We start from the raw sequence: 15,918 nt of genomic DNA on the forward strand, positions 1-15,918 counted from the left end.
TGTCAGTCTGTGTATCAGTCTGTGTGTCAGTCTGTGTGTCAGTATGTGCGTGTATGTGTCAGTCTGTGTGTCAGTCTGAGTGTCAGTCTGTGTGTCAGTCTGTGTATCAGTCTGTGTGTCAGTCTGTGTGTCAGTCTGTGTGTCAGTCTGTGTATCAGTCTGTGTGTCAGTCTGTGTGTATGTGTCAGTCTGTGTGTCAGTCTGTGTGTCAGTCTGTGTGTCAGTCTGTGTGTCAGTCTGTGTATCAGTCTGTGTGTCAGTCTGTGTGTATGTGTCAGTCTGTGTGTCAGTCTGTGTGTCAGTCTGCGTGTCAGTCACGCCGAACACACCTCACTACACAGACGGTCCTGCTACCCAAGTGTCTCAGTACACCCGGTGACCCGGGCTACCAAATGTACCGGCTGATATCGTTTCAAGCCCGAGTCTTAAGTTTCTTAAACACGGCGTTCAGTGATTGTCAACAGTACAGGCAGGAGGGTGGGGTAGGGGAGTTACATGGGCGGAGATCAGTGGCGGTGGGTGTGGGGAGGTAGGGAGACTGTCTGTACCCAAGACATGGCAGACTTAAGCTGATAAGGATTAGCTGGCTACAGGACGTCACAACGGAAACGGATTAGCTTCAAACGTAAGAAATTAAAAAAACGACCTTTTTAAATTTTAATTTGCATAGCCACAGGGCTATTCTAGATTACGTAGCATGTAACTATATATATATGTATATATATATATATATATATATATATATATATATATATATATATATATATATATATATATATATATATATATATATATATATATATAAATAAATAAATAAATATATATATATATATATATATATATATATATATATATATATATATATATATATATATATATATATATATATATATATATACATAATATATATATATGTGTATATATATATATATATATATATATATATATATATATATATATATATATATATATATATATATATATGTCTATGTGTGTGTAAAATGTATGTCAATATATAATATGTTTATCGAGGGGGATGAGAAACATAAATTTAGTAAATGTAGACCCAAATATATGAGTTTAATTATTTAAGATTATAAAACATTCTTAACATTTGTCCCCCTTCCGGAAGTTGCCGGTTAGTTTTTGCAAGCGTTGTATAGAAGATTTTAGCGTGTATTTATAATGTTCTCATACTCATTGTTTACCTTTATAAAGAAATTTCAATTCAATTAAAATCCTTTGCCCCGGACTCCCGCGTCAACTCTTAATCGCATAAAAATAATCTATACACTTACTTACCTCTCTTTTCAGACGGTCACAAAAGTTATGTCCCTTGCGCGGCAAGCCGGAATAACATGGTGAATAACTCTTGTCAGCGTTCGTGTAAGGAGTTATCAAACGTGACAAATTTCAATTATCTCAGGGTGGTAGTGGCGGGAAAAACAGAATTTTTTTTTAAGGCGAGTTTTTTTTTCCATTGCTCTTGTGCTGTGTACACAAGTGCTTGGGTGACGTAAAAGAATTGGGTCAGGGCAGGTATCGATTACTTTCCGAGAGGCCCTGGAAGGTTTTTAATAAACCGAGCAGCGTGAAATAATAAAAACTAGGACCCAAACAACAACAAATAAAAAACCAAAACAAAACTGGAAAAAGGTTTGAATCTACGACCAAACAATGCGTTCCTCCGTTTTGGTAATCCACTGAATCATGAAACGTCATCTTTATTTTGTTTACAATTTCTTACAATACATGTACTTTTAGAATAGTGAGAAATGTGTGTATAGTGCAGTTGTCCCCATTGGTTGTACGAGTATTTTGCTCTAGTCACTATTTTCACGAAGAGGAAAGTGGGGCTTAAAGACACACTTTTGACTACTTTCTATATTTGACCCCTTTAGAGTTGAACGAGATGCAACCGATATGTTCACATAACAAATTAAACAAGTTAAGTGAACTTTTTTCCCTCAGATAACAAAGCAAAAAGTTCCCTGTTACCGGATAACATCATATGGAAAAGAGTTTTGTTTAGAGAAAATACATCTGCTTGACTTTGAACGAGCAGCTGGCTATAGACAATAACACTCTGATGCACCAATTGATGGGGAGGCGGGGTGACACCATAAGTTACCGCAATAGGTGACAACACCGTAAGTTACCACAATAAGTGAGACTCGACCTTGTGACTCCACTTGGTACCAAAATAACTCCCTCACGGCCAACTGATCATAGCACTCCATGAATGGAAAGACTATTTAGTTTTGACCTTCAAATGTAATCAAGACTTCGAAAAACAACAAACATGATGCTGCCTCAAAATTGTATTTGGGGCAAACAGTCACATCATGTTTTCTACTAGAAAGTTGAGTTAGGCTGATGTAGTAACGGCAACTTGTTGATGTTGGCTACTAGAGACCCTACTAAAGCCAGATCAAACGAAAATATTCACCATAAAAATGAGAACAAGTATGTGACTACAATATTAATATCAAATATAGATCTATACATTTCTTCAGTACACCTGAGATTTAAAAAAAAAAATTGTTGAGACAATGGGAGGAGTCTATACAATTCTTAACCCCACCCCATTTTGTAAGCTTACGTCAACATTTTTTTTCTTCTTATAACGTATGTATGACCTGTTCTAGTTTCTCCGTACTAAAGTGCGACGTCTAAGTTGAAATTCTAAGCAATCGGAAATATTTTTTTCTTCAAAGTACGAAAAACAAGATTTACATACATTAAAATGGAATATTAAAATGATAAAAAAGAACTTTTAAAATCAACAGCAACATACACACATACACACATACACACACGCACAAACACACACACACACAAACACACCACCAGGGCCGGCGCTACCTATAAGACCAACTAGGCAGTCGCCTAGGGCTCCATCCCAAGGGAGACGCAAAAGGTTTAATCGCTATTATTAAAAAAGTACCAAATAATTAATAACTTTTATAAAGGTATAGCAATCTATTTTGGCACCCAGGACGAAATATCAATTTTGCAACCCCACCCCAAAATTGGTCTATATACTACTTACTTAATCCTCATCACTCCCTGTGGAGTATAGGGCAGCAACAAATCTCCGCCATTCCACCCTGTCCTGGGCGAGCCACTTTAGTTCATGCCAGGTTTTGCCAGTAGCCTGCACTTCTTCTTCCATCTCCCTCCTCCATGTTCCCAGTGGTCTTCCTCTCTTTCTCTATCCGGGCTTAGTTTCTTCCAGGTATCTCTTCGGGGGAAGAGAAAATTCTACCGCACCCCCCCCCCCCCCGAACGAAATGAAATGTATATAATTTATATAGAAAATATATACTTTTAACAGTGTCCGCTCCCCCGAAGAAAGTCTACCGCCCCCCCCCCCCCGAAAATGTCAAGTGCCCCCCCCCCCCCCCCCCGGAGAAAAAAGTCTGGAAGAAACACTGTATCCGGGTAAGTTCCACTTCAGCGCCTTGTTGGGGAGTCTTCTTTTGCTCATGAGTAGGACATGGCCCAGCCATCTATATAGGCCTATATTTATTTGCGGTAGTGAAAATGCAACCCCACCTCCCTAATTTGGAAAGGTCAGGGCGCTTTTTACCAGTCACTTCGCCTTTTTAATTTGGTGTCACATAATTGATGTAGAAAACGATTAAATAAGTTCGTAATTTAAATTCCGAACATTTCAAACGGTTATCAAATTTTAATAAGGCTTGTAAGTCTCGTTTTCTCTGACTTTGAATTAGAAATCTGTCCTGGTGTATAGAGTTTTGTAATGACGGGGTGTTCAAAGTATAATACTTGTTTATTAAGTTTTGATAAATCGTTTAGATTTGGGAGTAACGGCGGAAGGCTGTTGCTGATATGGTTTTGTAGGTATAAAGTATCGAAGTGTTAAAGTCTCATGATTTTTATTCGGCTGTTTTGTAGTTGAAGGTCTAGTGGAATCTGGTAATAAAGAAATGGGTGATGAAGTGTAGTTTTGGAGTTCGGGAGTATTGCTTCTTGTGGTATTAAGGTATCGAATTATATTGATTGTTAAAGTGTAGTAGTAGGTCCAGTGAAATCGTTGTTGATTGTGAGTACCGTTTGTAGAGCTTGGTGAAGTTAGTCGAGTTGGTGTCGTAGTTCTGGAGCATCAAGTCTAGTTATGTTTAACTTAAGTATCGAAGTTTGATATGTGTTGTGAATGTAGTAGATTGAGTAAATCGAGTAGTCGAGTTTATCGCACGTAAGATGATTTCAATTCAGGACGGAACACACAACAAGAAAGGCAGGCGTACTCTAGCTGAAAAATCGTTTGTTTTTTAGGAATCTTATCTTACCACAGTATTAATATATAATACGAGCCGACCCGCAGCGTATCATACGCCGCTACGCTATTTAGTTGTTTTATTTTCTACTTTTCAGTAATTCATAATTTGTGAATTCGACAGTACCAATGCTGAAAATATTTGCTTTAAAACACTAACCCCCCCCCCCCTTACCCTAACCCCAACCCTACATTTCCCGGCCCCCCCCCCCCCCGTGAAAGCAGCCTCCTCTTAGTTATTTCTTAGTTACCTCCTGTTAGTTTAAAATCGAACTAAATTATCTGCCCCTAATAGAAACCCGGCTCTACGGCTCTACGATTTGTAAACATTTAGCTTTGTAAACATTTAGCGTGACCACAGCTCACCAGACAATGTGGGGGTGGGGTGGTGGTGATAGTGATAGAGAGAAAGGGAGGGGACTGCAAGGAGGCGCTTGCAGCTTGTTTTCTAACGGCTCCCAGAAGAGAATTATATATATAGATTAAATAGTATGGAATTTATAACTAACCATAAACTTTGTTTTTTCAAATTATATATTTCTTATATTTAATCAATAATTCTAGCAATGTCTAAAACAGGTATGTGTGTTTGATTTTTTGTAAGGCGTCCCTTGATTTAAGGGATCCAAAATTTTAACGTATGTTTCGTATCCATCGATTCACAATGAAATGTTTGTTATCAAAATTGATTAGAAGTATGTTATAATAAAGCTACCGCTTTCGGACTTTCAAACAAAGCCTACAGTTAAGTATAATACTTAGTATTCCATATGTAGAATAACATGTTTTCACAAGCTGTCATAGCTAATATAAATGTTTTCTTATAATTATTATAATGAAATTTAGAACGTTTTATTGTGTTTTTTTCAAGCATGTCTTAGTTACACTTGGTTAATTTAGCTATTCTTGTGACAGTTATTTCCCTTGAATAAAATTTTGGTATTTGTATTTTCAAATGGGAGATAATTCGTTGCTTAACTTACCATTAATTTCAAATTCCTGCACCTTAGGTAGAACGCTTACATATAAATACAACTTTAAGTTATAATTTGCTATTGTAACAATTATATAGAGCTTAACTAAACAAAATAGTTTGGTAGGTTTTTTTTTAGCATTATCAAGTTGAAAAACAAATACTTTAGTAATCGCTGTAGATTGCAATACTTAATGTTAGTAGACATACAGTGTTAGTCTCAGAGGCATAGCGATGGGGGGGGGGGGGGGGGGGGGTGGCAGGGGGGTACATATGTCCCCCGGCGCCGACCTTAGGGGGCGCCAAAATGGGTTGTAAAAAAATCAAAACGTCATTTTAGCTGCATTTTTGCATTATAAATAGTTTTAGGGGGGAGGGGGTGCTAAAATCGAAAGTTTGAAGGGGGGTGCAAATCAAAAGTTTGAGTGGGGGGGGGGGCGCCAAATTGAAAGTTTGTCCCCGGGCGCCGGGAAGGGTCGCTACGCCTCTGGTTAGTCTTAAATTAAACATCTAATTAATTGTCGGTTCATATTTTTCACCCTCTCCTAAAGGATTCATATATAACAATTTTAGGCCGGAATCTGTTATTTATAACCTTTTATTTTTAAAAAAAAAATCGTTACATAATCACACAATTTAGACATTTTAAAAATTATAAATAAAGACAGTCAAGCTTAAAACAGGTAAGTTCCTTTTTGGAACTCACCTTGGAAGGTCTGCAGAGAGCCCATCACTACAAGAACTGTGATTTTATTTTGAACGAGCCGGCCTAACATACGCCGCTATTTAGTTGTTGTTTTTTCTACTTTTCAGTAATTCATAATTTGTGAATTCGACAGCACCAACGCTGACACTGAAAATATTTCTTTAAAACACTATAAGTAGCTCGTTAAGGACCATAACCCCCCCCCCCCCCTTCCTCCCCCCCCCCCCCCCCCAACGTTTAAAATCGTTTCAAACTAAATTATCTGCCCCTAATAGCCGTCACTAAACCCGACTCCACGAAGGTAAACATAGCGTGAACCACAGCTCACTGAGACCATGTAGGGGTGGGGATGGTAGGGAGCGCGTTTACAGCTTGTTTTCTAGCGTCTCCCAGAAGAGAATTATATATATAGATTGATTTTTTACAGACTTTTTTCTCCCGGGAGGGGGGGGGGGGGCACTCAAAATTTTCTAAAACTCGTGGACTTTGCAAAAAATTCAATAAAATGTGATTACGCTTGCAAACTGGAATTGAAGGTACAAACTTTTGAGACGAAGGAGGCAAGTAAAATTTGATTTTAATATCTACTCATAACGTTTATGCAATTGATAATAAATTAATATGTCACTTTTGATTAATAGTTTTCTTATACATATGTTTTAGTAATTAATTTGTGTGAAAGGCGGCGTTTTAACAAGTTTTGTCTAGGGTGCTAAATAACCTGGCCCCGGCACTGCACACCACACAATACCACCCACACACTCACACACAAACTGCCAACAATCTCATCACAGCTGTATTTGAAAGCGAAGTCCTTGTAAAAAAGCAGCGAAATTGAAATGTAAAAACAGTGAGTTAATTTAAATGTAGTGGTCTGTAGTATGGGTGGGCCGCTAGTTAATTATATGGGTGGGCCACTGGACCGCTTGCTAACTCTATGGGTGGACCGCTTGCTAATTTTATGCGTGGATCTCTAGCTAACTCTATAGGTGGGCCGCTAGTTAATTATATGGGTGGACCGCTGGACCGCTTGCTAACTCTATGGGTGGACCGCTTGCTAACTTTATGCGTGGATCTCTAGCTAACTCTATAGGTGGGCCGCTAGTTAATTATATGGGTGGACCGCTGGACCGCTTGCTAACTCTATGGGTGGACCTCTATCTAACTCTATGGATGGACCTCTAGCTAACTCTATGGATGGACCTCTAGCTAACTCTATAGGTGGACCTCTATCTAACTCTATGGATGGACCTCTATCTAACTCTATAGGTGGACCTCTAGCTAACTCTATAGGTGGACCTCTAGCTAACTCTATGGATGGACCTCTAGCTAACTCTATGGGTTCAGTGTTTCTTCCAGACTTTTTCTTCCGGGGGTGCACCTGAAATTTTCGGGGGGGGGGGGGCGGACAGTGTCAAAAGTATATATTTTCTATATAATTTCCATTTTGTTCGGGGGGGGGGGGGGCGGTAGACTTTCTTCTGGGGAGAGATGCCGGAAGAAACTCTGTATGGGTTGACTTCTAGCTAGCTCAATGGGTGGACCGCTTGGTAACCGAAATCAAAATCACCACCTCATCTCAAAATTTAACCGGAAACGAAAAATGTCTTTGAAAACGGACTTTTTAATCGGCATTTTTACCAGATTTGATCTTGATCTGCACGTAGTTACTGCACATTGATACTAAATATAGTCGTGGTCATACCCCTCAACCTTGCGCCTGATCGTAACCTAAAGTCGCATTCAGAGTTTCTTTCAGGCAACTCTTCGGGGGTACATGTAAGCTTTATAGATGAGCAATTTTCCATCTTTAGTGATTTGACAATACACCAGGATTAATGTGTTTTCAGGTGATGAAAATTATTATTCAAACAGCTGCTTATTAGTAATATTTTATTTTTCTATACGAATTTGGCTACTTCTGAAGAAGTTCAACATTTCAATTTGTTTTTATTGAAAACTGAATATATTGACTAAAAGGCCGGGCAAACTTATAAAAAATATTAGGCCTATATAAATAATAATTTTGTTTAGCAGTTACGTTAGCATACAGCTAATTATTAAAATTAAATCTTTTCTAATTCCAAGTTTTTAAATGCGTGTTTAAATCAAGAACCTTTGTTAAATCTTCTTCCTTCTTTAATTATAATGAAAGATTTCTACACATAAGGATGTAAAGCAAGTTAAATCTAAACAAGGGAAATAACATGAAAATTTTATTAGAGTAATGGTTCATTTGTGATATTATTCCCCTTGAAACTCAATTTAGTGTAAAGGTGCGACAACTCAAAGAAATAGAAAAATGATATAATAAATGATAAGTTGTTGGACCATACATAATAGATTTTAATAAAATGAAATGACCCAAGTATTTTCAAAAATTTTAAAACAATGTTTAATATCATAGTATATTTGGGAAATCATTGTTTTAAAAACATCTCTGAAACAGTACAATTTATTAATTCTTCAACAATTTTATCATGACATCAACAAGAAAAGCAGTTTTAAAAACAACCAATGGAATATATTACACATGTCATTCGTTTACAGGACACTGTATTCCATTGCTAATTTACCCAAAAAACATCAACCAAACATTTTTTAAATGCTAGACTTGTACAGAGAACATCTGATTTTATATCTTAGAATAAAGTCAGAAGTATCACAAAAATGTAATGACAGTCATTTGACGAAGATGGAAAAAATAAGAAATTCATAAATAAAAAATATATATATAAACATTCATACACAACAATCACCAATTTTTTTTAAACATATTTATCATATCCTACAATATAAACAGAAATCTGTTTATTATTGTATCTCTTAAGTGGTTATTTAGTATGACCTGATTTTCTGGCTTAGCAAGACCTTTTTGAAAATATAAACATCCATGAATCATTTGAGTTAAGTCATAGCAATTATTCTTCAATACAAAATTCAGACGGACTAAATACTTAAAAAATTGATATCATAACAAGGGTCAATTAAACATGATTTGAAAGGAACCAAATGTTTTAATCAGCATTTTAAATATAAAATTTATTAACTGGATAACCTAGTTATACAATGAGAAAAAAATATTGTCTAAACATTTTCTGATAAGTTAAAGTTGTTTATGAATAATAAATTAATGTAAAAATTTCAACATTTAAGTAGAGGATAATTCATTTATCCTCTTAAAAATTTTTTTTATGGAAAATATTTAAACATGAGTACAATTTAATCACTGAAATCAGCATCACTGTCAGAGGCTTCGTCTTCACTGTCTTGAGAAGTCTGGGGGGCACCACCAGGGGCAGGGGCATCTGGTGTACTGGAAAATAGTTATAGGTTTACAGCACAGGCTAAAAAAGCTAAGCAGAAAATAAAATCTATTAGATATTTGCAAGATAAGATGGGCTTTGTTTCAATGAACAGATTTTTAGCAGGTGGTTTGTTGGTTATATCAAGGAATTCTGGGAGTCAGTAAGCAGACATCCAGGCAGCCAGTGGTCACAATGCCAGACCACAGTAGAAGAAGAGAGAAGATTATAATTGAACACACAAAGACTGTAGTACTCACTCCAGTAGGTCTGGGTTCAAGCCTTCCATTGCCATCTTACCCTTGACTGCAGGAGGTGGGACACCCTAGGTCAAAAACAATTGTTTAAATAGTCATCAACACAATACGTTAAAAAACAAATGTTTAAATAGTCATCAACACAATATGATAAAAAACAAATGATTTGTAACAAGCTTGAAATAAAAATTAATCTTTAAAGGATTGTGATTACAACAAAATTAGTTTACAATGTTAGTCCCACCCATCTCTAGGCCTACCCCATAATGTGCTATTGTAGAACTCCCCCCCCCCCTCCCAGCCAGCTTTTATAACATTACTGTATTTAATTTTTGAGAACTTCCTAGCTTGATTTAAAGTGTGTAGTCAGCCAATTGCTAACCTCTATGTCTTGTTATTGAATAATAAGCGCACTATATGCAGACCCCTAATAAGATTGTCACTGTATTAAAATACAGGGTTGACTTACTGTAGCTATTCAAGGCTTTAATTATGAACAGCCACAACAAAGACCTAAAACCCTGTTTTCCCAATCAACACCAATGGGGTCATCCATAAATGATGTCACGCTTTTTTGACGATTTTTACCTCCCACCTCCCCTCGGTCACATATCTGTCACAAAAAGCCAGACCCCGCCCTCTAAAATGACGTCACACCTCAGCCTACACCCCCCCCCCCCCACCCCTAAAAATTGCAGTCGAATTTTTCTTAAAATACGATATTTTCCAAAAATCTTGTCTGACCTCTGTCAACATAGAGTATTTTAATCAATTCCTATTACACTTTATTGAAACAATATTCTAAAACGCGAAATAACGGCTAAAATTCGTTTTCTAACATAGCTTTTGGATAATGCAAAAGTGTGATGTCACACCATCTGAACCCCTACCCCTCATGACAAAATTACGAACCCCCCTCCCCTTACGAGTGTGACGTCATTTATGAACGACCCCAACGCCCCCACCATTGATATACATGATGACGTGAAGAAATATCGTGGAAGTTTTAAGTCCATATCGCGGAATAACAGAATTAAGTTAATTTTAAAAATAATTTTAGAAGTAACTACGCTAGTAATACTCATGTCAGAGATGTAGCCGCCCGACTAAGTGAAAAGCTGATTTTTTTTTTACAAGCGGTTGGGAGGGGGCAGTGATAGTGGCTATTTTCTCAGACACGGTACTTCAAGGTTTTTTAAACATTTCAATGACGTTTTACCAAAGTAAAAAAAAAAACAATTAGATGTAGACCCTGCTAGATTGTATAACTAAATTATAGCAGGCCTACATATTTTGTTTAATGATATAAAACGATGCAGTTCTAGTTTTTTTTTCTTTTTCTTGAATCTAGAAGTAGGCCCTTATTAAAAATAACCACGTTAAAATTAAACAGCGCTTGTACTTGTAGAACTGCCTTGACCGAGAGACACGACTCAGACTGTGTTTGCGTGGTCTCGTGACGTAGGTCTTACGGACAGCGCGACCTTGAAGAAGCGGGTAAGAGGTGGTAAAAATACATAAAATAGTCCTTCAAATTGTTTTTTTCTTTTCTTTTGGTAATACCAAATACAAAAAAAAAAAAAAAAAAAAAAAAAAAAAAAAAAAAAAAATTTTTTTGATTGGAGCAAAATCTTTCGGTTTTTTTTTTTTAAAGACCATCGGCGATGCTAGTGAGCTTGATCTAGTACTTGTAGGCTTTAGTTGTTTTTATTACACAGCCTAGCGGTATCCCATTGATGACATCACGTAAATAATGCGAGTTTTATCCCCAACCCATATCGTCATAAATAGCCAGACAACCACACCACGAATGACATCAAAAAGTTTCGTCTACAGCCTCACCCGTCTGATACAGCCGATTTGTATTTGGTCCTTGGCGCACGCGTGAGATTGTTGCTGACGTCATTTACTATTCATTTTTTTCGGAAAAGGCCATTAGCGGGAGTGTTGACGATAAAAACGATTTTTACAATGCCAAAATTTTCAAGCTTAAAACGATCTAAATTTTTTTTAAAAATGGAAACCCGGAAATTTTCAAACTCAAATCTTGCGAATCCGGAAAGGGAAAAAAATATGATTCTCGAATCCGGAAATCCGGGATATCCCGGAAAAGTGGCACCCCTGCAAATCTTTGAACAGTCGTTAAAGCAACATCAGTTTAGAGTTTCTAACACAAAATGTCTATAAAAAGTTTGTCACTGTCACAATTTGGCAAAAAACATTTTAATTAGTCTAACATCTTATGTTAGAAAAGATGTTAATATAGTCTTGACTTAACAACAATAACCTATTTATCTTGTAGTAAATTTCTTCAAGCAGTTAAATACTTCATTTTGTTTCCACTCAAATAATATCAAACCAAGAAGAAGAATAATATTAGATGGTGCAACTTTCTGACATTTACGCTGACACACAGCTCTAGGGGGGCATAATCTCAAGGGAGAAAACTACGTACAAACTGTAACATCTTAAAGAATTTCATATATCTTGGATCTTGTGAAACTGTGTTCTGAGGTTTGACTTCCTCTACTGGTGCTGCTGGCTCCTGAAAGAGATTAAACTTCACTGTACTCTTTTCTACTATATAAAAATATGTTTTATTTAACAATAACAGAATGACATACTTGATTTTATTAAACGACAGTATATTTCTAGTGACTTACATATTTGACATACACATTTAACTACTCTGTATTAATGATAAACAAGAAAATGTTCTGTTCCAACATAGCTGGTCATGTCATAGGTACTGTATATGATTGACAAAAACAGACAAACCGTGGCTGGTACAGGTGCGGCCGGTACTGATGGTGTTGGGACTGTAGGTGCTGCAGCTGTGGGTGTAGGATTCTCTGTGGGAGCTGGAGTAGCAGCTGGTGCCAGGGTGCTGGACTGTGGTGCTGTCACTGATTCTAAGCCTGGTATTGATGACAGCTAATAGACAAAATTATCATATTGATTGATAGCTTTAAATAGCTTTATATAAAGTAATGATCCAAATTGATGCAGTGTTGAATACCTCTGCTCCAATATTTTTTTATTGACTTTGATTGTGTATAATGAGCATTTATCTATTTTAACATTTATTACAGCTTTAAATACATGCACATTCATTTATTGAATGAAGCAGACAAAAAACATAAAATGACAGGCCCTCACATAAAATTTCCATTGTAAATATAAAAAGAGCCAAGAAAAAGATTGAAAGTAGTACCAAGTAGAGTAGGAAAAGTTGGAGAAACTAGGTCAGGACTTATTTGCAAGGAAGGCTTTTGTTGATGACCAAAGCCCTATGACTACTTTACTAAATCCATGCATGTTTTTACCTTAGCTTCAAGTATGCTCAGTGAGATCTCTAGCTGCTGTAGCCGGCCATGCAAATTTTCAAGTTTGTCCTCACAAATATTGCCAAAATGGTTAAGGAAGCGAGCAGTGTGTGTGATAAAATGGTTGATGAAAGCTATGGTCCTCTTTTGGTTGATGGCTTCAACCTGAAGTGTACAGAACAATTACAACACAGAAATTATAGTACATGTAATTGATTAATTGATTAGCAGAATCTGATTAATAAAGATGAGTAAATAAAAAATTTGCCTGCTATAGGCTAATTGGTTACTTTTGTATAATCTATTCCAGGACCAACAAGTGGCAATCCATCAGAATCCATTTTCAAAACAACAACGCTTTAAATAAGCATGAATCTGCAAAAAGGATTAGATACAATGTATGTAAATTTACTGCATATCAGTACTTTATAATTGTTTTTTTTCTATACTAATTTGGCTAGAATGGAAGAAGTCCAGCATTTAAATTTTTTTCTTCTTGAAAGTAGAATATAGTGTCTAAAAGCCCCGGCAAAACTAAGCTTACTAGTAGGAATTTATTTTACAAAGTTAACAGTTACAGTAGTGTGTGAGAGTATAGATAGGCTACAAATAACTATTAGGCCTACTATCTATAATAGCCTAAAACAGCGGTCTTTCGTGGTCCAAAACAGGGTAAATAATAATACTATTATTAGGCCTATTAATTTATTATTATTAATAATAATAAGGGCCTAAATATTCAATATTAGGCCGAGGCCTAAATTTTGATTAGGCATAGGCTATCTACTATCTATTATAATAACTAAAATTTAGTTTAGCAGTTAGTTAACATCCATTACTGAGTTGGCATAGATCTTCACTTCACTAACTATAAAGTATAAAGTCAGTAACTAAAAATGGTCACATCTGTTGGAAACATCGCTAGTCTTCATTTATTACCGAAAAGTTTTAATTCAATTATTTAAAAACAGGTACATAAACGAAACAAGGAAACAAGATAGTATTTTAAAAAACATAAATCCTCCTCAAAATGTGAAATAATTATTAAAATTTAAGGAGTCACCTGTTTTTCACATTACAAGTCGCGGGCGATTTTACGTACCCAAAACGATAGATTACCACCTATAGATCTAAACAGAGAAATATTTTAAATTATTTTAATAGGCCTATACTCCTATACTATAGAAATCTACACTACATACTACATAGAGTCTAGTACATACATACATATTACATAGGCCTACCTACTTACTACTGACCACTTACTACTTAGTAAACTACTACTTACTACTTAGATCTAGTACTTAAGTAATAAGTAAGTTAAGTAAGTTAAGTTAGGAAGTTAGAGTAGTTTAGAGTTTAGACTTAGAGTAACTTTAACACACTAATAACAAACACTGGTAATCTATCGTTTTGGGTACGTAAAATCGCCCGCGGCTATTAATGTACGAAAACGTTACCTCATTGTCAAGGCTTTAATAGAAGTGTATTGTGATATGTTTATGTCAAATATTATAGATAAATGAATAATAAACCTAAATCAGTAGCTAAATATATAAATATAGGCCAGAAATTAACTTTAAACAGCAGTGTCTGCAAGCAAGATTTGCTATATAAACAGCAGCCATTTGTAAATAGAGTGACTTCCCCCTGAATCTCCCACTATAAGTCTATAAAAATAAAACTTTAACATGATGGCTGCTATAGTAAATGAGCATGGTTGCATCTGTTGGAAACATCGCTGGTCTTCATTTATTACGGAAAAGTTTTAATTCAATTGTTTAAAAACAGGTACATAAATGAAACAAGGAAACATGTTTGTATTTTAAAAAACATAAATCCTCCCCAAAATGTGAAATAATTATTAAAATTTAAGTAGTCACCTGTTTTTCACATTAAAGTCCCGGGCGATTTTACGTACCTAAATTTAAAACGATAGATTTACCCAAACACTACACACTACACTACACTACTAGTACACTTACATAGAATCTTCTTATAACTTGTAGAATGTAGTTAAATAGTAAAAACTGTGCTAAATTGTAAAAAATAATGATCGGCCTGATAAATGTTACTTATTCTCTACAAGATAAGTTACTTAGGCCTAAATGCTGGGATTTTTTAACGTCACAAAATTAAAACAACCAAAGGAAGTGTAAGAGGGCGTCAACAGTTCCTACTAAATACCATAAAGTAGCAAAGAATTAAAACGCTTTGTAAATCACAAACCAGATTCTAGAGATCAAAATCTAGTCTAGTTCGAGGGTTTCGCAACTGTAAAGATTTTGCACATTCACATGACTCAGTCACGTTACACCGTTCAAATAAATAGCTGTTATTAGGTAAGTTGTTATAAACAAGTATGGCTATTTTGCTCACACTGTTTCAAAATATAGGCTACAACAAGCCGACCCACTGCGTATCATACGCCGCTATTTAGTTGTTGTTTTTTCTACTTTTCAGTAATTCATAATTTGTGAATTCGACAGTACCAATGCTGCCACTGAAAATATTTGCTTTAAAACACTCCAAAGTCAACTCCAAAATCAAACAACTGCTGCCTTGTAGTATGTTCTTGGTTGGACAAAGGCTATGGAAACAAATCCAAAAATAAATACGTATCCTTGACACGTATCCTTAATTGTGATGGAGGCGTGGTCGAGTCGGCAAAAAGCTATTGGTTGATATATTCAAAATGTCTCGAGTTCAAACCCTCTGGCAGATAAGGCTCGATTCCAACACTAAAAATTAAGAACGAAGAAGAAGAAGAATGTAGAATGAGCTCAGTACACATTTGAGAGAGAAAACTATGTTTTAAAAATAAAAGAGTATGACGTCATTTATGGAAGGCCCACTCCCCCTTTAAAACAGTCTTTGAAAAACGAAAAATATTAGAGTTGACTTTTTTTCTGCGTGTTTCATCAAAATTTTATTGCGAAATTTATTAATGGTGAGAATAAATAGAATTCCGTCGCGAGCGCCGCAGTGTTTCTTCCAGGCTTTTTTCTCAGGGGGGGGGGCACTTGAAATTTTCGGGGGGGGGGGGCG

General features: G+C 35.9%; 1 protein-coding gene across 1 annotated transcript; it reads right to left on the reverse strand.

The window, feature by feature from the left end:
- Positions 1–8,367: 8,367 nt before the first annotated feature.
- On the reverse strand, positions 8,368–15,034 carry LOC131939639 (WASH complex subunit 3). Its single transcript, XM_059298073.1, has 7 exons — positions 14,856–15,034; positions 13,161–13,245; positions 12,871–13,035; positions 12,323–12,478; positions 12,000–12,089; positions 9,548–9,612; positions 8,368–9,298 (listed from the first exon to the last, which is right to left on the reverse strand). The coding sequence occupies exons 2-7, from the start codon at positions 13,209–13,211 to the stop codon at positions 9,205–9,207; spliced, it is 621 nt and encodes a 206-aa protein (XP_059154056.1). The 5' UTR covers positions 13,212–13,245; positions 14,856–15,034; the 3' UTR covers positions 8,368–9,204.
- Between the last annotated feature and the right edge of the window lie 884 nt (positions 15,035–15,918).

Source organism: Physella acuta, unplaced genomic scaffold (assembly GCF_028476545.2).
Source record: "Physella acuta isolate Inbredline_101_S28 unplaced genomic scaffold, ASM2847654v3 ptg000285l, whole genome shotgun sequence".
Classification (NCBI taxonomy): Eukaryota; Metazoa; Mollusca; class Gastropoda; family Physidae; genus Physella; species Physella acuta.

Coding starts and splice junctions, on each gene's coding strand:
- LOC131939639 (XM_059298073.1), bottom strand. CDS start 13,211: ATGGATTCTGATGGATTGCCACTTGTTGGTCCTGGAATAGATTATACA. Junction 12,479..12,870: donor TGAGCATACTTGAAGCTAAG/GTAAAAACATGC, acceptor TTTGTCTATTAG/CTGTCATCAATACCAGGCTT. Junction 9,613..11,999: donor TCTTTAAGATGTTACAGTTT/GTACGTAGTTTT, acceptor TTTTTGACCTAG/GGTGTCCCACCTCCTGCAGT.